This window comes from Limulus polyphemus, unplaced genomic scaffold (assembly GCF_000517525.1).
Source record: "Limulus polyphemus unplaced genomic scaffold, Limulus_polyphemus-2.1.2 Scaffold1, whole genome shotgun sequence".
Taxonomy (NCBI): domain Eukaryota; kingdom Metazoa; phylum Arthropoda; class Merostomata; order Xiphosura; family Limulidae; genus Limulus; species Limulus polyphemus.
Genome location: NW_013665611.1, coordinates 2,347,728 through 2,372,300, shown reverse-complemented (window position 1 = coordinate 2,372,300; position 24,573 = coordinate 2,347,728). Strand labels below are relative to the sequence as shown.

General features: G+C 30.1%; 1 protein-coding gene across 1 annotated transcript in view; it reads right to left on the bottom strand.

Moving 5' to 3' along the window:
• The window catches only part of LOC106460237 (bone morphogenetic protein receptor type-1B-like), a 64,715-nt gene extending 42,183 nt beyond the window's left edge, over positions 1-22,532 (bottom strand). Inside the window, exon 1 of the mRNA XM_013919958.2 lies at positions 22,435-22,532. Coding sequence (XP_013775412.1) covers positions 22,435-22,528 — 94 coding nt within the window. The 5' untranslated portion in view covers positions 22,529-22,532. The remainder of the gene's footprint in view (positions 1-22,434) is intronic.
• Between the last annotated feature and the right edge of the window lie 2,041 nt (positions 22,533-24,573).

Genomic DNA, 24,573 nt, shown 5'->3' with positions numbered 1-24,573 from the left:
CGATCCTCAGATTGCGAGTCGAGCGCCCTAACCACTTGACCATGCCAGGCCAGTATTTTACTGACGTAAGAAAAAGCAATCACTTACTTGCCTACAAGTATAATTGTAGAAAGTTATACTGATGGAAGTTTCTGACAATTCTGAAATCTACTGGACATTAATTGTGATCCAAACGATTCATATCAGAGTATTTATAAAATGTTAGACAGAGGATTGAAACAGCGAATTAAACTCGTGATATTATCGCTACTGTGTGTATTCATAACAGTGATCTGTATGATGTTATTTTAACTTCTTTAACCGTTTCCACTGTGTCATCCTTATCTAAACACACCTCGAACAACAAGGTTATACCGTTCCCGAGTAGGAAAGAGAGAAACGTGTGTTTTAAGTTTCAAGTTGTTGCATTAACTGCTTGATGACGTCAACGACGCCAGTAAGGTGGACTTGAATTGACACCGAGACCGACGTAAATAATTCAAATCTCCCACCACACATGTACACTTCATAACACAAACAATCACTTGTTCTGGTGTTGAAATTCAAGGTTCTCAATCTCACAGAAAGGACAAAAAAATTCTTATTAGCTCTTAATAAAAGGAAAAAATATATATTCACGTGTGAGAGGTGAGAAAGACTGTAACAACAACGAGAGGTTTTTCCCACATTGAAATTTGATATCTAAGAAGTATAATTAGTTACATAGAAAGTTTCTTAAGTAGTAAAACACAAAAGTGATCCATGTTTACTCCCCAACCTCCTTATACCCCCTCATGCATGCAATATGGATATCTAAGTGGTGCATGTACTTAACATGAACGCCTACACTCACAAGGAATTATTCAGATTACGGCGTCATACAACTATATTGGTTCATCTGCGATTCTGGAAGGCTTGGCAGAATCCATGATTTTACATTCGTTATCATGTATCCCAACTACAAGCTTTTTAGCGTTGGGTTGAAACAAGTTTTCTTTATCTCCATAAAACATAATCACGTGTTTGAATATACACATGAATGTGGTAAAGTGGTGTTTCAAACCGGTTAAATTTTACACTACAATGTTCCCTACTCAGCTTTGCTAAGGTTAATTTATACGAGTAACTAACGAAAGCGTAACGCTTGTAACAATACCCGTCATGCTGTGTTTGCTTTTCACGCTTTAGATGGAAGTACTTACGATTCGTTATTGTGCGTATTGTTTCAATACTTAAAAGTACGCATACACTGTTAATATATGAAAACCTGAATCAACATTAAAACATATTACTAACAAAATGGCAACTTCAACACAATTCCAGCAAACTGATACAAAATAAAAGCTGTTTCTATAGGGAAAAATAAAATGAATTAATTCCAAATACATATATTTTATGTAATACAATAATGAATTTTTTTCCCCAAAAGTTTCCATTCATGTAAAAATACACTTCAAATCGAATACAAAAAAAAAACATATCGTAGTTGTCTTTAGCTTTCAACTCATGAGAACTGAAGGTTGAATTACATTTCTTGAGCACACCTATTCTATAAAAACAACAACAAAAGAACTGATATCCTCCTGCATACCAAGCAAATAAAGCTGCCCAAACACTTGACGAGGAAACTTTGTGTATCTAACAGTGAAAAAAAGGTATTTAATTATGTATGTGTGTCCGCTGTATTTGTACACCATCTTGTCCAACTTTAACGTTTTGAGACAGTAGCCTGGCTTTTTTGGAGATGGTGAAATTAAATTACCTCAGGCCAAACCTAGTCTAAACAAACAAAAAAATACAAGCCCAGATAACTTGATATTTTCAACATACTTTTGCTTCAATACGTTCTTTACAGTTTTATTGTTATTTTAATTTCTGTCTCAACATGGTACAGTTTGGTGACACCAAAGTCCACCTTGATTAAGTTTTACCCCACATTTTTGTATCATGCTGTCTTCTTAGGACAAATAATTTCCTCTAACCTTTCTACTTTTTCACTTGCTTTTGCCTACAACTAATGCATGGTAGCCATAGTAACCAACCCTCCAAAGTAGCACATTTCTTCATGATTAGGCTGCATTTACATAAAAATTAGTCAATATCACAACTGTTCAGTGTCCACCATCCTGTCAATGCACAAAAAACAGATATGGATCCACTCTACAGTTTTTATAACGAAATGATATATCTTGAGCATTTGGAGCATTAAGACATACAATGACCATTTATTTTATTAACATCCATTAACTATAAAAAGGGTCTGAAATATATAGTTTAAACATCAAAAGCTGGCAAAGCATTATAAACCAACTTGAATTTGAAATAGGATTATAGCCATTAGCAATGTAAATAAGTACTGACAGAGGTTATGCTCACTGATATCAATAGCAGATGCAGGATTTTTCATTGTAGAATTTCTTGCTTACTATAATATTAATACTTAAAGTTTTGGAGTTTAAAAAACAGAGCAAAAAAAACAAAATTGTGTTTATTTCCTTTTCTGGAGAAAGGGATTTTGAAGCAAGCCTTTTTTTCTAAATCCATCGTCTAAAAATGTTGTTTTACAGCTTATTAAGCCACGATGATGGATGTTACATTTCTGCATACTTACTAATTTAGCAAAACTAAAACATGTTTACATTTACTGATACCATTCTTTAAACAAGTTTATTTTTTCAACATTTTTTAACATAATTTGCTTATTAAAATTAGTTTCTAAAAGGAAAGACTATCCCAACAAACAAATAACAACAATGTGCATATTCCTGAAAACTGGCAAAATAAATTAGGTGTAAGAAATTGTTCTTATTGAACAAGAAATGGCAAAATATGGCATCAGAATGTAAATCATATGGTCATCTAGAAAGTTTTCAACTATAATTCAGAGATTGACTTTGCATTGTGGATGGCAAAACATTTCAGTCTACAGATATGTGCCTTGCCAATAACATTTAAACCTAACTGCCCCTCGCTTCCTGCCATTTTGTTAACATGCCCTTCCTCTGATAACTTATCAGTAAACACCACCTGTCATCATGTTGAGATTGTGGTCAGAAAAACTTTACACAACTTCCAGTTATGACCGTACATAAATATAATCATGACTCAACAATTTTCTCAGAACAACCTACAGTAAGTCCTTATTTCCTATAATTTCAAATTCATTATCACTAAAGTTTTCTTTTAAAGAGTATTTAATATAAATCAGAAATACATGTTTTTAACTGCCTTTTAACCATTTAACAATACTCACACATATTAGTTTAGAAGCATCTTGAAAATCCTCCTACTTTCGTCTAGAATCATACATTCTTTGGGTAATTATTTATCTAGCATACATTAACATTTTCACATTTTGTTGAAAATCTTCTTCTTTCAGAGTATTTAATATAAATCAGAAATACATGTTTTTAACTGCCTTTTAGCCATTTAACAATACTCACACATATTAGTTTAGAAGCATCTTGAAAATCCTCCTACTTTCGTCTAGAATCATACATTCTTTGGGTAATTATTTATCTAGCATACACTAACATCTTCGCATTTTGTTGAAAATCTTCTTTCACCTGCCACTTAAGAATACCTTTATAAATTCTGTTAACTCTCATGCTTTTACTTAACACATAGTCATATCACCACATTTCCTCTACCACATGCTGAACATGTTGCAAAATAAATTAGACATTCCTTCTATTTTGGTTTGTATATTTAGAAATCTTTGAGTTATGCATTTGAAATTTATCAAATAGAAGAAAAAAAAGTAATTTGGTAAACCCAACACTGCACAATCTATTTTTATCAAAAGGCATCCCAAGGGTAAATTATTCTACTAATGTATATTTCATATGCAGAAAGCATCTTTGTATTACATGCCCTCTACTTACTGAAAGCTCATAATAAGCATGCTGAAACACTATTTCATATACTGAACTTTCTAAGGTATGTAAGATACACAAACTGTCATCACTTTTCTCGGATGATCTACATTTTTTGTTCTTTTTCTACTATGCATTTTCCAAGATAAATAAAATTGGCTAGTTACTAACAGGTAAGATTGTTTTAAAATAGGATTTTAAATAATGACATACTTTTGCAAGTTTAATGAATTGTATATATATAATACTTACACAGTTGAAGTTTCAGAACTTGAACTTATGTTATGCTTTATGTGGTAAGTTATGAAAGTTAATGTAGTAGTGATGCTCTTTAATTCACTAAACATTTCAAATCATTAGATAACCCAATAACAAATCAAGGTTGTTATTTCAATTAAGTACAGAAAAAGTATGACATTTCCAGCAAAAAAAGTTTTTAATTACAGGAAAAAGGATTAATATTAGTGCGTGCTGAAATTATATAAAGAGTATAATTGATCTATGAAAAATTACAAATGCCTAAATGTCAGTTTGATGACAAGAAACCCACTTCTTAGAAACTTGATTACTTTCACTACCCATTCAAGCCATCTCCAAACTTGATCAAATATTTGATTTACCAAAATCGTTTTTGCCAAAGAGTAGTAACTTAAATAAATAAGTTATTACAAATTTTATTCTTGTAGAATATAATTATCATTACAAAGTTATATGTAATACTATATCAAAACAATATGATGTGCAGATTAGAGTTTATTTCATAAATAAATAACTAAAGTTTTAGTAACAATGAAACAACAATTAAACATGATACATTTGGTGTTTGTTGTAAAGGCAAAAAGTATTCAAATTTTTTTTAATTACTTGAAATGACTTAAATGAAGCATTGAACCAATATACAATATATTTTCACATACATAAACTATGAGTAATTTTTCTTTCTAATGTAAAATGAGTTAAACAATTACTTTTTATATCTCAGAAACATAATAGTCAACTGTGTCTTCTGGATACATGTTGAAAGTTCTGTTTCTTTTCTCACTCTTTCCTTCTGAGAAACTATGAACACATGTAATTTTTTTTATTACTGTAGAAGTAAATATAAAACTGATAAACACGTGCAGCTTTTTTTTTACTAGATGAGTTATGTCATTCAAGCTGATCCATGGACCACAGAACAGATTGTGACACTTACAACAGTGCTTTTCCCCAATCCTACCCCTTCTTTGGAATCGATTTACATGGAAACTTTCAAATGATGCATGGTTTTAGTAAACAATTTTTTTTTTTATATATAACGATGAACTGCAGCTTCTGCTTAGACAAGTTTTACTGCCAGTAAAACCTACAGTATATAAGCCGCCAAACCAGCTGAGAGAGGTTGTCGGTCTTTAAGGTACTTTAGTTACACTTTCCAGTGCATTTGCCGCCAGTTTTTCTTCACAAAAGATAATCACCATGTGAAGAGACTTTTCTGTTTAAACATTTTAGGCTCATATCCATCCAGTACATAAATGCTTACAATAATGTGATATTTTTTTCTCAAAAACTAACTCATCATTAGGGAATATATTTCAGAAGTTATATAAAAGCAACTTCTAAAATTTGAGCACCTGTATAAACACTCCATTTTTTTTCAGTACATCAATTCACATAACTACATCTTAAATGCAAATGGATATTTAACTGAAGACACAACATGGTTTGTAGTTTTAAAACTCTTCTAAAGTTAAACCAGTACAAACTGTGTTTCTCTAATGGATTCTTATATCACTATTTTGCTAACTTTGAAAACATGCACGTTATAGTCCTAACAAGAGTTGGGTGATTAACTCAATATAATCAATTACCTATGAGCATCAGTGTTACATAAAATATTCAATTAATCAAAAGTACAGTTAAATTGATTAATGTCACAAAAACAATCTACCAATATTTCCAATTATTATTTCTTTGATTATGCCAATTATTAATGCTTTTGATTATTCCACCACTTATCCAAGTAACCAAAATATTGCTATTATGTTTGTTTGTTGCTACACAATGGCCTGTCTGTGCTCTACCTAACATGGAGATTGAAAACTGAATTTAAGCATTTTAATGAATTTATTTATTTTTAGGCCAGCTCATGTGAGAATGGTTGATTAATCAATCAGTAAATTCTACTAATTACCCACCTCTAGTCCTAACTTCTGCATCTTATTGTAGCTGATCTTCAAAACAACTTTCTGTTTATCAATTTCATTATACTCACTGCTATAAACCCTCGATTCTTATCACCTTATGCTTTTTACCTGTTTAAAATTCAAAATTTGTTAATTGCTTTACAAAGTACAATACTAACGTGGAGGGAAAGTTAATACAGTACTTAAATTTTAAGTGAATCACAATGTCAAAATCAAGGTAAAATTAGAAGGTATCAATAATCACCAGATACATACATCTACGAGTGCATGCATGTACTACATTCCTGAACTCTCGGTGTAATATAAGCATCCATTACAGTGAGATACACATGTTTGTTATTCTTAACAGTGTGTTACATATATTCTCTTATAAGCATGATATCTACATGTATTACAGCACATAGGCTAACATACAAAAGTTGTAATGGTTTTCAATTGAGACCCAAAACTCTAGCACTTTTGTATATTTCACTATTCTTCTTTAGAACTATTCGAAAGCACTCGAGTTTTGGGTCTCATTTGAAAACCATTACTCTATGTGGTTTTATATTTGCAGTTCTCACCAGTAAATGAAATGCCGTACTTAATAATATGAAAAAACATATTTTAAGTTACATTTCTCAAGGAAAGTTATAAATACTATTGTCATATTACTTGCTTCAAGTTACTTTTATATCTACAATTATTTTTCTACATACCAAAAGTAATGTAACAGTAACAATGTCACATTTTGAGGTCATTTTTGAAAATATGCTTTATGTCTCGATGTAAAATATTTAAAACTAAGTACCATACCTTTAAACAAACTATGAAGTACAACATCATTAAAAGAAAGTACAAAGTTAATTAAGTTTGTCATAGCAAGAATATTTCAGCAAACAAATCCATACACTTGAGTCAATGCTATGTTAATTTTGGAATAAATTATCACAGATTATTTAAAGCAGTTGTATGAGCTTCTTCTATAAGATAAACTGACTTGCATAATGTCTTCTAGCCAAAGAAATAAAGCATCTTAAAACACCTTTTACATGCAACAGAAAAGTATATAAACCTTGCAAAAACTTCTCTGTAACAACCTGCATTTAAAGAAAAGCAACAAAGGAGCTTGTAAATCTGAAAAATACCACCATAATGTGTAGTTAAATGAGATAAAAGAACACCATACAGTTTACTTTCAAGCTGTAAAAATAAGGAACAAAACCCAACCAATGTTGTATGTACTAAAATAATATTATAAAACAAGACTACAAAAACTTGAATATATCAAATTTAACATACACCTTTCTACACAGAGCAAGTTGATTTTTTCTGTTTTGACCTGTTCTTACTTATGTGGCAATATCTACGTGCCAAATTTAGAAGAAAAAAAATGACTAAGGGAGCTACTCAAGTATACAGACAAGTCTGACAGGTTAGTATGTGTGTGTGTGAGAGAAAGAAGATCTAAAAGAGGTAACTGAAATCAAAGTCCTTCAAGCAATTGGGTATGCTGAGGGATATAAAAAGAACAGCCAAGCAGCTTTTTATTTTATTTTGTGCGTATACATATGCACTTGTATGTCTGGAAGGCACTGATTTTTTAAACACAAGATAAGCTTCAGGGAAACACTGTAAGACAATATGTGCATAAAATGTATTCTACTTATAAATGGTACATCATTTATACACAACAAGTTTACTATATATATACAGATAAAAAGATATATGCTATAATATGCAGATGAAAGTAAATATTAAATTAATGGTGACTACATTTACTTACAGGATTCTGTGTATGTGTGTTGTTGTTTTTTATAGCAAAGCCACATCAGGCTATCTGCTGTGTCCACTGGGGAATCAAACCCCTGATTTTAGAACTGTAAATCCATAGACCTACAATTGTCCCACTGGGGGACTTGTATTTGTGACACGATCAACTTATTTTAACTACACTGCAATCTACAAAAGTAACTACTCTACACAGTAATTCACCAGTTCACTCTAGTAATGTTCTATCAGCTACCTACCTTAACCCTTTCATTGCAGCCGAGACATATATTTCCCAATTAACTGGGAAATATATACATCCCAGCTGCAGTGAAACGGTTAAGTGTTTATCACAAAAAGTATACAGGGATGTATTTTTAAAGAACTATTAAAAGTGGAAGCACTTGCCAATAATAATGACAAAGAAAAATTTAGTGGTTTTTTAGAGAAATCATTAACAAAAACTTCAAGTTTACAGTGCATTTGCATATTACAGCAATCTTGGAGCACCAAGATATTTCAGTGCAACAGGCACCACTTTTTATTAAACATTGGTAACAATAAACATACATAACACTTTCATTTTACCATTTTTCCTCTCTAATCAGAGAGCATATAAAAATGTTTAGACTAACTCAAGATTTTCACACCTGAATGCTATATGTACTTACCATGAAAAACATGTACCTCATCTGAGAGTCCCTTTAATTAATTATAATCATCATTCACTTTGATTATACAAGTGCCATACTTTTCCATATGAAAAGAACAGCAAAATTGGCTATTTTTTTAAGTTAAAATTACCATTTCAAATAATTTGCCATGGAAGTTTTGTTTTTCGCAATGGCAGTAGTTTAGACTAAACTTTCTTACTGTAAAGTTTAGATTTGGGTTTTGCTTTTCAACTTTAACAATATTTAAATTAAAAGCACTCTATCCTTCATGCATAATACTTGAACTAGTATTTCTTTTAAAATTATTGGTGTTTAGATTTATAAAAACAATATTAATGTCAGACATGAAGCTAAATCTTAATTATGTTTGGTTTTTAATTTTGAAATTCAAATTACTACTATTTTCTGAAGGATATATTAAAATGTAGTATTGAGCGATTTCAAAACCAAAATTAAATACAGAAAGAATGACTTGAGTGCTGTACATATTATTAAATATCTGTTACTTGATATTTACATGTATCTGAAATCTAGCTGTATAAAGCAGTAAGTAGTCAAGATAAGCATAATTCCCCTGGATATCAAGGGTCATTCACAGTATTTCACTGGGGGTGAAATGAGTTTTAGGAAACATTTCCAAACTGAACACTTGGTAGCCTTGTCACACCCACGAGTGGATATTGCATGAGTAATCTTTAAAATAATGACCAAACATCTAATAATATATGCAGTTTATATGTAAAGCTTTTTATTTCTTAACATTGTCACTGGAATCCCTTGTGTAAGGTGTTTAAAGTTACATATGACTTAAAAGTTGTTCATTTATTAACTTCACTACGCATATATGTATGCACTAAATTATTGTTCATAACATCTAGCTATACCAAGTCTTAAAATTGAGAAAGTCTAAACACATATAGCTTCTTGAAATATGAGTAAAAACACCAGTCCACTACTAATAATAATAATTAAAAAAAAAACAAGAGGAAGAGAAGGGAGCAACAGTAACTTTAACATGTCTTGCTCTGAACAATAAAATATACTTGAAGTTTGTTTTTCATATCATAAACCAAAATATGTAGCAGCTTTAATTAACGGGAGGGTTTGTAAATTCTACGGTCACTACTATAAATACTGATTGAAGTTAGATTTAATCTAATCTCAAACATTCATAATTATAATATCAACAGTATTTATACATTTTTTAACTTTATAGGACTTCATTATACAATTAGATCAATCTAAGTTCACACATAATGAAACCTCATTTACATAAAAATGAGGCTTCACTCACCCTCATGTATATGCAGAATTCCTATAGCTACAAGAAACATGAAGACCTGCCAGCTAAGACCATGTGAGAGACATGAGAAAAACATCAGGTAAGTATGAAGTTAAAAATTTTACAGTACTTGTATAATTTTTATCTATACAACATAAAACTTTTAAACACCTTTGGATACATGTAGTTCATAAACTATGATGTTTCAACATCAAAGTTTTAGATTGGTATTGCTCGTACAAAACACATTCTCGTGTCAACTTCCCAAAAAGCATGCATCCACAGGATTTAAGTGTAAGGATCATAAATAGTATTATCTAGTAAAGATAGCTCTTACTCAAGTAAAACAAAAAATGGCAATGACTGCCAGTGATGTTATTTGCTTTTACTCAAGTAAAAATAAAAAACAAGGACTGCCAGTAATGTTGTTTACTCTTACTCAAGTACAAAATATAAAAAATTACAATGACTGCTATTAATGTTGTTTGCTTTTATTCAATTAAAAAAAAGATAATGACTACCAAGAATGTTGTTTGCTCTTACTCAACTAAAAAATAAAATAACCACCAGTAATGTTATTTGCTTTTACTCAAAAAAAAAAAAGACAATGACTGCCTAAAATGTTGATTGCTCTTATTCAGTTAAAAACGACAATGACTGCCAGTAATATTACTTGCTTTTACTCAAGTAAAAAATTAAAAAATGGCAATGACTGCCAGTAACATTGTTTGCTCTTAGTCAACTAAAAAATAAAGACAATGACTGCCTATAATGTTATTTGCTTTCACTCAAGTAAAAGTTTTTTAAATGACAATAACTGCCAGTAATGTTGTTTGCTTTTACTCAAGTAAAAAAAGGACAACAACTGCCAAAAATGGTGTTTGCTCTTACTCAAGTAAAAAAAAAGACAGTAACTGCCAGTAATCATCAGTGGTAATAAAACGGTTAAGTTTAGCATTAACTTGTTTGCCAGTATTGACATATGATAAAGATTTATGTTGAATGCATTTACTTTGGCACCAAATTATTTTAAGAGTAGGTACTGGATTATAGAATAAGCAATAAATTCCATTTTTTTAACACTTTGTGAAGAAATTTTTGTAAAATCCTTATATAAAATCTCATAATATGATCTTGTAATATGCTTTACAATTTTATAACTTTTTTTATATTTTATTCTAAATTAAGGCTTTCAGAACATTAATTATAAAGTACTAAAAATTGCTATACATGAATTTAAAGAAGTAAAATAAGAACTACTATTGAATTATAAAATTTTCTAATAAATAAATTTAACTGAAAAAGAATTATGGAATGTCACACTTTGGTCTACAGAATATACTTGAAACAGACATTACAGGTAAATTATTTTAAAAATAAAGTAATTTTTGTTTGATCATATTAAAAGTACTGTTACACTCAAATGACCGATATTAAATGTAATTTACCAAATGTGACAAAACATATGCATAAAGGAACAATATATCATAAGTATTTAAATAGGTTTACATAATACAGTTTTTCTGTAAAATTGTAAAACCTCTTGAATGCAGAATGACTAAATTGCAATTTAAAATATCATTACTTTTTATATCTATTGATAACAAAATAAAACGAGCTAATGTATCTAACCACTTCCATATGCATACACTGGAACAAGGGCTATCAGCTTACATAAGTAGTTAACCAGTTCATCACCTTATTAGGGTGAATAAGTGAACACCAATGTATACATATATTATGTATACTATTGTTTAACCATGAAAAAATAGAGGAAGCCCCTCCCCTCCCCCAAATGAAACATGTAACTACAACTAATTAATACTTGTCATTATTAAATTTCTGGTTTATATTACTAGCATTTGCTTAATAGATCTAATTTCATCCACTTAATAAAAATATGCTTGTTCACATTTGGTAACTAGCTGATAAAATTGATACATCTCTACACAGCTCAGTTCCTATGAACTCAACTTTAAAAACTGCATCGAAATTACAAAAACATTTTTCTATTGTCAAGAGCATAAAAAATGCTCTAACAGCCAATTTTCCCTAATAACATTTCTTGTAAGTATGCAATTCCAAATTTTGCAACTCTTTGGTTGATTTGAGGGATTTGAGTGTTTTCTATAACCACCATATTTGTCAATTCTAATTATGCAACAAACACAGCCTAACTAAACATGCTACACAAGATATCAATGTTTGAAATGCACACAATGACACTCTAAATCCAAGGTGTACTGAAAGCAAAAAATAGTGTCAATGTTTTAGAAAGCACTTTCAAAATGCACAACACCACTGTAACACAAGCTGTCTTAATCTGGTTGCATATACTGTTACATTCTGGTTTAATACTATTAGAATAAAGAATAACTTAGTGATATTCATAAAATGTTCTTTTCCTAAACATTAATTTGGTACAAAGAGGAAAATGCTATACTTCCTCACTTACTGAAATGACATCATGCCTCTACCATATAGCTTTTGATTTCCCTCCCTTTTTCTCACCTGTATTGTTTTGTTTTTCTTTGCAAGTGCAAAATGGATATACCCTCCCCCTCCAAGAAATAAAGGCAATGCTGAAGTCAGAAATATATATTGCCTGGCCAAAAAATGAGAAACCTGAATATTAACTTGCCTTTTGGACACTCTCATTATTTGATGTGTAAACGGACAATAAACTTTGCCCCATCTGATCAAAGCACCAGTATAAATATAAGCAGGTTTTTATATGCCTCACTCTTCATTCTCATGGGGAAGGTTAATGATGTATCCGACTTCAAAAATCATTACTGTCTGTAGTCTTGACTGAAAAAATTGCAACATCAAAAATGTCCATCTCAAGTCTACAAGGTGTGGTAAATAATGTAAACAAATTGTGAATAGAAGAAACTGTTCTGAAACAGAAATGGTGGTTAAAAAAGCTTGTGAAGACCACCATAACGTTCTTTGGTATAGCAATTAACAGTTTATTTCAACCAAAAACCGGAACCATCCATTTAATCAAGCACAATATACAAGTTACTGCAAGAAATAAATTATCATGACTATTGTTCTGTCCACAAACCACTAGTCTCAGCTGCCAAAAAACAGAAACTGTGTGCCCAAAAATTGGGTGCAAAGATAACTGGATTGTACAGGGTTTCTGATTTGTTGGCCAAGCAGTGTACATGTCATAAAAAGTTATGTTTGTATAATTGAGTTACTGGACAATTAGGTAATTATTGAGTTTACTAAACTTGATCAGTAAAACATCAAACAGGGTCTAAAATGACAACAGAACCTTTTTTTATTCAAAAGTGTAATAATAAACTGAACAACTTATGTTGTAAGTTCTCTTCAGTTATATTTCATAAGCTTTATACAACTTACACACACATGTAACTGAAACTCAAATTGTGTATTAGCTATTACTGTATTTCAATTGATTTTTATTTTTATTTAAAATAAATAACCAGTTTTAATTCTAAGAACTCATGAGTGAAAAGAAAGGAGATTCTGTTATAATAATTCAACCACATTGCATCTACCATATCTAATGCTGACAAAGCCTTTCTCATATTATCAGGGTTCATCAGGCCAACTGGAATACAACAGACATAGTTGTTCTTTGGTAGGTGTTCAGGATGTCCCTTTGGGAAGTCAGTGGGATGTGTGGTCACTGTTCACCAATGACAGATACAGTAGCATAACTTGTGTTCTAGGTGTTATATATTTCATAAGCTTTAATGAACAACTGTAACAGAGTAAACCAGATTAATCAAGCAAATTGCAACCATTATCAATTCTATTATACTCATTTTTAGTCAGACTTTTTAGGCAAGAAATAATTACACAGCATTTTCTATATATACACACACACACATACAAAAACATGAGTGTCTGTCTTTTTATACATTAACTAACTACTCCTAGGTCGCTGGGCCAATTGCAAGCAAACTTTGTGGGATGATAGTTTGAAACAAGGGGCATGTTAATGGGGGATAACAACACCCCCCATTATTACTGTTATTGAGCATTTATTATCTTTGACATAAGTTAACAATTACATTAAAAAGATGGCATCACATCCCTACACAAAAAAATGTAGTAAATATTGAGAATTTATCATCTTTGACACAAGTTAACATTAACTACGTTAAAAAGATGACACCACATCCCTAGACAAAAAAACTTAGTAAATTTTTATAACACACAATACATACACACAGTGTGGGAGAGGACACACAAATGCCTTATATCTCAGAGAGTGCACTAGCACTCTCTATGGAAGAATGAAATGAAAAAAACTGGCTGCCATATAGCAATAATACATAGACTCAGCTAAAGTTTCTACTCTAACAGCCATTATAAGGTTGATTCCTACTTTGACCTGTCAACTTCGGCCTATAAGATACTTCTGCAGCCAATTACCATCAATTAATTAATCATGTGAAACACTGTGGAAGGACATTAAGAGTTGGGTGTTGAAAGCGGGTAACAGAAAGAATCACAACTGCCACTGCTTTGGGTGCTACCTCTTAATACAAAGTCACCGTTACCATTGAACAGTATATTCCATGTTTTAAGTATCAATGTATTGAGTTCTTAAACCTTATACAAAACTTTTGGTGATGTAATAATGAATACTGTAATAATATGCTATGTTATAAATAAGTTGTGTGAAAGTTAGGATTTTTGTATGATTTATCATAGCATCCATCCCCACATTTTTTAAAACTCATAATCCGGACAAAGGACGGGTACATCAGCTTGTATATTTATAATTTATAATTGATGATCTATTTATTTATAATAATTATTAATCTCATTTAACTTTATAATCAACCACAAGAACTGACAAGCCAGACAGTTAATCCCATAGTCTGGTGGCATAAAACTTTAACTCATTATACAAGATTTATATACATGATTAAAATTTCAATGTAATTAACAGAAAAAGACTTATGAAATGCTCATATCTTTATACCTGTATTTTTAAACATACCGAGTTTACAAAACAATTTACCCAGAAATATTAATACACTGATAATAATTAGGCCATCAATTATGCCTATTAGTTTCGTGTAAAATAACTGGTTAATAGAAATTAAATTAGTTTACAATTGCTGTTTTCAATTATTTCACCTATACAAGTGATCAAAATTTTGTCTTTACAATTTTTCATTATTTTTTATTAATTCAAGGTTGTTCAGCTCAACTGATTATTGTCATGACTTATAAAAATAATCAACTAATAGAAATTAGTGTCTCCAATTATTACTCTTTTCAATTATTCCAATTATCCAAATCTCATGTGGATAATCAATTATTGAGCTTAACAATTAATCAATTATCAAATTCCACTAATCACCCAACTCTAATAATGATATCGCTAAAGTTCTTACCTTCAAAACTTTATTAATCCACAATAATGGACATGCCTTAAAATTAATGAAGTACTTAAAGCTATAAAGACTACAGTTGTGGCCTATGGCAAGCAATATGCAATGCTACATTTTCATGTGTGCATATATGAAGAAACCTAGTCAAACGTAAGATAATTTTTTAATTTAATGCAAAACAATAACATTTTTTTACTTCTTTTGCCTTAATCTTAATATAACCTTACAAGTATCATTTTTAAGTTATTAAAGTTAACAACATAGCTGGGTGATTAACTCAATTAATTGATACTAGCAGAGACCCACAAAAGATTTCTGGACAAATTAGTATCTTTATCGTAACAGTACTTCTTTAAATATAACATTTCTACCACAATACAAACAAATTGTAATTGTACACAACGAAATGTGTAAATCCACTTATATATATAGGTCATACTTTATATATAGGACTAAACTTTACTGTACTTAATACTCTTGATAAATAAACTTAATGTTATTCTATGACCTAACTCCAAATCTTTTTTAAAAACTTATCAAAGTTTTTAATATTTTGTTGTACAAAATGGTTAGTAAAGTATATTTATATACCCCTTTTGTTGTTACTTCTTGTTTTATATAGCAATTGTAGCAACTTGATCACTGAGCTTTGCAGCTCTCTGCTGCAGGCAGACTGTTTATTGTTGAGTGAGTAATGCGCATCTGCGGTTTTTCTTGGGGAAACATTCTAACAACACATGCTAATGCAGCAGGTTCTCGGTCAGAAAGCGTAATGGTCATACATACAAACAAGCAGAATAATAGTATAGATAATTAATTACTTATGAGCATTAATTACACTGATAAGTTTCCTAAAAAATAACTGATTTATAAAAATTATTATGAAATTGATTAATGTCATTAAAATAATCAACTAATCAAAATTAGTTTCTGATTATTATTCTTTTTTGATTATTCATAGCTGTTCAACTTAATTGATTAATGTCATGACTCATGAAAATAATAATTTAATCAAAATTAGTTTCTGATTATTATTCTTTTTGATCTATTCATAGTTGTTCAACTTAATTAATACCATGACTCATGAAAATAATTAACTAATCAAAATTTGTTTCTGATTATTATTCAGAAACTAATTTTGATTAATTTATTATTTTCATGAGTCATGACATTAATCAATTAAGTTGAACAGCTATGAATAATCAAAAAGAATAATAATCAGAAACAAATTTTGATTAGTTAATTATTTTCATGAGTCATGACATTAATCAATTAAGTTGAACAGCTATGAATAATCAAAAAGATTATTATTCTTTTTGATCTATTCATAGTTGTTCGACTTAATCAATTAATACCATGACTCATGAAAATAATTAACTAATCAAGATAATTTTTGATTATTATTCTTTTTGATTATTCATAGCTGTTCAACTTAATTGATTGTCATGACTCATGAAAATAATAAATTAATCAAAATTAGTTTCTGATTATTATTCGTTTTGACTATTCATAGCTGTTCAACTTAATTGATTAATGTCATGACTCATGAAAATAATAAATTAATCAAAATTAGTTTCTGATTATTATTCTTTTTGATCTATTCATAGTTGTTCAACTTAATCAATTAATGTCATGACTCATGAAAATAATTAACTAATCAAAATTAGTGTTTCCGATTATTCCAACTATCCAAGTCTGGCATGAGAGTAGTCAATTACTTGAATATAATCAATTAATGAGCCCAACAATTAATCAATTTATAAATTTCACTTATTGCCCAAGAAAACAAAAGTTATTGGTTTGACAGCTGTGTAAAGTATCTCAAGAGTATAGAACATGGACATGCAAAATATATGTAAAATCACAACAGGCATTTGCACTCCATCCAGATCCAAGTGATATCACAATAATATCTCACATTTTACAGTGTTCTTAGAATCTATTCCACAATGCAAGTTTCTCTGTTGGATAAAATACTTTGCTGTGAGTTTTTGCCAAGATAAACCATTAAAATAGAAGAATGTTTCAACAAAGAAACCTCAAACAGTAAAATTATCTAGAAGTAGTATAAGACTCACAGGTAAATTCAAAATTTTACATGGGATGCAAGAAAGGCATGCACAACAAAACCTTGTATGGAAAATTTAAGTATATGTATGCCAACAAATGAAAAAAAAAAGGACCTTTAACTCTCTAACTCACTTTTTCAAATACATATTCATTGATAAGTCATAATGACAGCATTTAACACAGTCAATCTTGGGATATTGAAAACAATTCCAATAGAAGTAAAGAAATTTATACCTGAAAGATCTTATTCACAGGGATACGAGATGACTCATGTGACTAGACTACAACTTGATCAACTTATTGAGATTTAAGTCTTTTATGTATATCTTTTTACATTGAGATTCACTATGAGGTAAAGTATTGTTTATAGTGGAGACTGAGGTTAGCAGAAATAACAGGTCACACCCACTGTACAGAATGGGTAGAGCTGTAGGAAACAGTATCTGCCTAATAAAAGATATAACAGTTTTCTCAAACAAAGGCAGATTTTATCTACCATGAAAACAGTGTAAAAAATTATAAATGTTTCTTTTTAATCTACCTATTCTACATGTACACATATTTATGTTTATAAATCAAACGTTTTCAAAAGAGAAATTAATATTCTGTTAGCTCAGAAAACATTCCCAGGAAATTTTGCTAATAAGTTATTAGATTCTGCCTCCTGCTAGTCATGGTTAGTACGGACTAGAATCTACCATAACTGGTTGATAACGATAAAGGACATCAATCATAAAAAAATTCTGCTAAAACATCCAATGAGATAATAAACACATACATATAGAGTAACGTCATGATAGCAAGTTAAACGAAACATCAATGAAACTTGAAAATCCTGTTTGAAGAAAGATAAAGGTATGCTATGAGTGGTGCAGCAAGTTAATTCAAAGTGTGATTAGACATCAATAATCAATATACAAAACTTGTTCTTAAGTTACTTTATAGTTTCTGAAATAAATATCACAAAGTTAGGCCTAACTGGCAAACACAACTTGAAATGTCATTTGTGATAATAGTTTGCTTAAAATATATTAATTATACAAGTTTAAATGTAAACTTTTTATCCAGATGTACATGTATATAATAATGAGTACATCATGTCAACCAAATAATTCACTGATTGTATAAATATCTCAAAAATATTACAATAAACATCATAAAGACAAAGTTGCTATGGAGTAATTGGCTTTATTCACATATGAATTTATAAATATCTAGCAGCTAAAAATACAAAAACCTAAAAGCATGAAGTAGGCAACATAGACTGTTTAGTATTCAAAACTAAAGCCATCTGGTGTTGAATCATCATTTTTATAGATTAAGATATCTTTTTTTTCATCTATATTTGGAGCACAGAGCTATGTCTTATATACCAAAGACAGTGATTAAGAGCAAACAACATTGACAAATCATGACATATAGCTATTTAATCCACTTTTTTGATCAAATACCATTGGCTGAGTTGCACAACTCACTTCAAAGCCAATAAACATTAGGTTCAGCAACTGAAAAAGTAAGAATCTTCTAAAATGACACCCTCCTTCAATTACACTCACTGAAAACCTGAACTGCTGTACCATAAAATTAAATGATCAAAGACAAATTAAAATAACAGTCAAATCCAAAATAAATTTCTATTAGTCATATCAAAGATGTGGAAACATGAATACTTCTTTCAAAAATATAAGTACTATGAGCCACAAAAAAAAGCTGAAATGGACTATCTATACAAACTAAATGGAGGTCAATTATTTTATAACAAAAAAAAAATTATCTAAAATCCTAAGATGTTAGTTTACAACAATCTTTGTGGCTTAGTTTAACAAACAAATTGGATGATAAGTAAACAAACTACTCACAAAATTTTAAGTTGAAAAAAATAATCTCTATGTTCCAAGAAAGGGTATTTAAACATACAGAAGAATAGAGACAACTCTTTAAGCATTCTTCTGATGATGGAATGATTATCTTGATCCAACTTTACATTTATTATTGCACTCATACACAATCACTAACAGTCATATGACAGTGGTAAGAATATAAATTTCATAGAAACTATTTTTCCAGAATAACAGTATTATTATTATTTCACTAAAATATAAATCATTTTCCTTGTACCAAAATAAACTGAATTCTGATTAGTGAAAACAGCTAAAAAATGATTTTTTTTGGTTAGTGCAAGTAAGCTCACTCTAGATTTAAAAAGATTCTAAAAAAAAACAGGCTTGAAACATTTTTTTTAACTAAACAAAGAATAGCCAATAAGCAATTATAGTTTGCAAGCAAAAGTGTCTGGCTTTGACAACAAGAAATGAATGGGTTCCGAGACTTTCGTACAAGAATTTTGAATTAAAAGTAAGATCACTGTTAAGAGTCTAGTTACAACTTGTTTGGAGTATTTCACTAATCTATGGTCTTGCTATAGAGTTAAATTCTAAGAACCCATCAGTGAAAGCAAAGGAGAATGTTATAGTATATCGACCCCACTTCATCTGTCATACCCAGTTGCCAACAAGGCCCGTCAACTAATACCAGGACTCAGACTGTCTGGGATATGACAGACATAGTAGTAGTCTAGGTGCTATACATATATATATATCATTAATTTTCCTGAACAACTGGTACTGCATGAACCACATTAAGCAAGTGAATTGAAATCACTACCAATTTTACTTAAGTCATCTACAAATCAATTTTTTGGGTAAGAATTAAAAAAACAAATGAGTTATTTTTTAGCATCAATTATTTTAACATTCATTATTATTATTTTTTCAATTCACTTTACTATCATTCACAAGAACTGGCAAACAAGAAAAATAGTCTTCTTGTTTCTAGAGCTGGTCAAGCAACCACAGCATCAATACGAGGAAATTACATTAGTAATTCTAAGAAACCATTAGTGAAAACAAAGGAGAATGTTATTTTGCCTAGTCTAATACCTGTAACTTGACAACTAATTGTCACAAATCTCAAATATTTAATGGGTGGACTAATAAGACTATTAGAAAGACAAGTTCCACTGCCAAAAATAATTGTTACAAATGGTGCTGACCATGAAACTTGCATGAAATACAAGGATTTATTCTGCCTTTAGAAATTACCTGTAATAGGTTATATCTGAATGTAAGAATTGCTCTCTTAAAACAATACTAATGCAGTAAAGATGATAACCACTGGTGTACCATTAACATTTATCAAAGTTAAAGAGGCAGAAGTAATCTATTGAATAACAAGTTTAGAAAAAAACAAAAGTGAACAAACAGGATCATCTGTTCATAAAACTCACAATTTCTACTTCACAACATCAATTGATATTGTGGCAAAAGTTAAAAAAAGTCAATATTAATGAACAAAATTCTCAGACAGAATGCAGCATCAGACAAATTATCAAGCACAGTAGGCTCCCACAATCAAAAGTCCAGATGTTGCATATTAATAAATCAAGTGGGAATCAGTAATATCTGGTTAGAGGACATCTAATAGAGTTCACTTCTCATTCCATGGCCATGTCAACACTCACAGCTGTGTCATTTGGAGAGAAAGTAACCCACATGCAGTACAGCAGTTGTTGCATAACAAAGTTACTGTGTAGATTGGATTCACAAGCAAGTTCACCAGTTACTCATTTTTTTAGGAAACCACAAACAATGGAGTTTAGGAAGTGACAGTAAATGATAATGATCCATGTTAGAACATGATGTCATTCCTACACTTCAGAGAAAATGACTTTTAAACAGAACAGTCTTCATTCAAATTGGTATTATTTCACCTCACCTTGCACAGCCTACCAAGACATTGCTGGGACATACTTTTGAGAAACTAGTATGTAATCAGAAAAAATTTTCCACACACAAACCATTAGAACACCCTCCAGATCTTACCAACACAAATGTTTAGTCAAGGAGCCACTTGAAACATAGCATACACTTCCAAGAGCAACTCCCACAAATGCAAGTAATAGCAGATATGGTGACCATTTTAATAATTCTCAGCACATTGGTTGTCCAAGTGTAGTTTGCAAGTTGGCACTGAAATGACTTATCTTCAATCTCATCAGTTCATATTCAACATATTACAGTTCTACTTATGATGATTGATTTTTGAGCTGTGAACATCAGATCAATACATCTAACTTTGTAATAAAAACATTTCCTTTTTTTTAAATAAAGATTGTAGAGAAGAGTTATACAAATACTCAAATACTGCCTTTTTTTATATATTAGTATAGATTAAGTAAATTTCATATTATAAAAACCTTTTAAATTAGGTTGAATAAGCTGTCTGTTAGGATTTGTTTTTTTATTTTGGTCTCATGAAGAAATAGCATTTGCTTATTGATTTTTTATAGCCTGGATCCAGTGTTCATGATTACCTTGTTTAGTATTCCATTCTCAAGTAAGAATTTGAAAAACTTACTTTGTTATGTTTATTAACATTCAAGTAGGCTCTGTGTTCTATGAAATATAATGTATTTCAGCATGTTATCCACAATATAAATGATACAAGTGTAACTTAGGACCTAAATTTAGCTTAAAACTACTTTTAAGATGTTCTTGCTATTATGTTGTAAATAATCAAATTTATAATTATCCTTACAATTATCAAACAAAGCAAATGAGAACTACCTCTAAGTGTAGTTTAAGTTGTAAAAGTAGAATGACAACAGCCCACTCCTATATTATGAACTGAAAAGTTTTCATATTAAAAATAATAAATAAAATTCTTATAGCAAAGCTATTTATTATATTTCATTAATAACAGTTTAGTCTAGTAGTGTTACTTACACTATTTGTATGTGCAAGTTTCAGTGTCTCTATAGTCATTTTAGTTTTAACTTCTTAAGTTCTTACCAACACATGTATTTAATAACTAATATATTACTCACTTGTTATTACTTTATTGTATTATTATCACTATTAGTATTAATTACTTTAGGAACCGTCTACTTAACTCGAAAGTAGTATAAAACAAGTATTACTACTACAGTAGTACTAATAGTAATACAGTAATTAATAGTAGTTGAACTTCTGTTCCTACTGCATGAATACTATCGACATAGTAAGCCTACATAGTAAGACGTGAAAGTGTAAAACTGAATGAGACCCGAGTGAGAAACATGCTCCTGCTGCTAGACTCTAAAGAAGTTGAAAGATTGAAAACAGTAGCAGCTTTAACTCACTTTCTTTTTAAAGATTATATATGAAACATTATAATTTGTAAATAAAAACTTACCTTTACTCTTCAGAGAATAAAATATAACTACTAAAGTTACTGATAAAAGTCTATACCACAGCAACCGAATAAAATCATCTCGATTATTCGCCATTTTGTTCATTATACTGTTCAAACACTAGAGGTCAAGTGAATTTTGACGTCACATGGTTCAATGATACCTAGACTGTATCGCCATCTCGAGGCAATTTATAGATTCACATTAATTTAACGCATATAAGAATATTTGTTTTCCTATTGTCTATGAAACCAAATAAAGCTTAGACAACGTATGACATTCTAATTTAATTAAATCGTTTCAGCACAATACACAATTATAAAAGTAAAATACTTAAAAAATTGAATAGTCTTTCAACGTATGGGTTTTAAACTCTAATATTCTCTGAGTTTTTTATGAACACTTTGTTTTTATATCTCCGAGTAGATTAATCTTCTTTTTTAAAAAACAAAATTTTAATAGTATATTTAGTCATTTTTGATGGCTCGCAGATGGTATTAACGTTCTATGTCATATTAACTGGAACACTGTTGACTCTTTTTTTTTACAGTTCTTCTTTTTTTTCTAATAACAGCTAAAATATTAAAATAAAACAATGATGGAAAAAATAAATATAGTAAGTTTATATATTTTTAATTAATTATACTGATGACTTTCATACGAGGATAAACAAGCAACAAAATGCAAGAAACAGATCTAATAAACACTGTGATAAAATGTAATGCTAAAATACTTTATTATACTATATAAAACATTAAGTGTTTTTAATATGGCCAGATGTGGAGTTATAATATAATACGGCACATAAAGCCTTTACTGTTTAAGTTGTTGAAATCCGTTAGTCTAAAATATAAAAAGCAAAAGCTTTTTTTCGTAAACAGTTTACTACAGAGCGTGTATAGATAACGTACTGTGCTTTCAACTGAGTACTTATTTGGATTGACAGAGACCTTACATACAAACTGGAAAATTAAAATTTGGTAATATACTGAATATATCCGAAAAATATATTAACTCACATGTTTAAACATCCAAAATTTAGGCATACAACGTGCAGATGCTTTTCATTTTTCAGATATTAAACACATAAGTTATCTCAAAATAATCACAATTCCAGCTATTTCTAGCAACCTCGAATAAATAATTTGCACAACAATTGAGGTTCTTCATCTTGGTTTGAATTTCCGTTAAACCAGCAACCAGGCTCAATAAGTCCAAAAACCTTTTGAATTCTTTAAACAGCAGCTTAACTTAATTCGCGTAGAGTTACTTAGAGTGGTAAGAATGAGTTTCAGCTAAACTTTTATGACCACTTACGGCCCACATGAACCAATTCGTTAGCTTCATCATTAGACTAATTTCTAGCCGATCAACAGAAACTGTAAATCCAGTGTGTGAAATGATGTGCTTCTTATATCTCCACTAACTCTTTGAAAGTCGTCCTTAAATAACGAACTTCTTATTGAAAACTGAGATTGTTTTAGTCATCCAAGCTAAAACTTGCACCTCAGATTTAGCTAATCCATGTTTTGAACCCGAACTTCACAACTCTTCCTACCATTCTTTTCTTCTGTTTCAATTCTTGCGTTCTGGTAGACTTCAAGGTGAATTTTGTTGTTTTAGGTCACTTTTGTTTTATCCATCACGGTAACGAATACAGTGTCGCTGCTGACCACCACTGTGAAAATTTATACTCGTCTGTTTTCCCAATTGCTGGTATCTCTTACTGTAACGTTGCTATTTGCAGTTCTTAGGTTTTTAGAATAGGATAACTTTCACATTTGCGGAGTGAATTTCTCTTGGAAACTTCTCATTGTAAATATCATATTAATGCTTCTAGACTATTATAGCATACTTCAAATTAGGGGTGAATGAATGTAAGATGTCGTAACGATTCCGCTATCTTGTACATTATTTCTATACTGTCTACTAGTGATATTTATGAATTTAGTTCCGTAATAAGTTGAACATTTTCTTTCAAAGTGTGAGTGTAAATCGAAAGAACTGTTTTAGGAATCGTGGTTATTTTGAGATAAATTATCTTTATAATACCAAAAACATAATGATACTGCAGTAAGTTGTTTCGTTGAATGTAAATATTTACAGAATCATCTGTTACAAATTAATTACTTTTACATTTC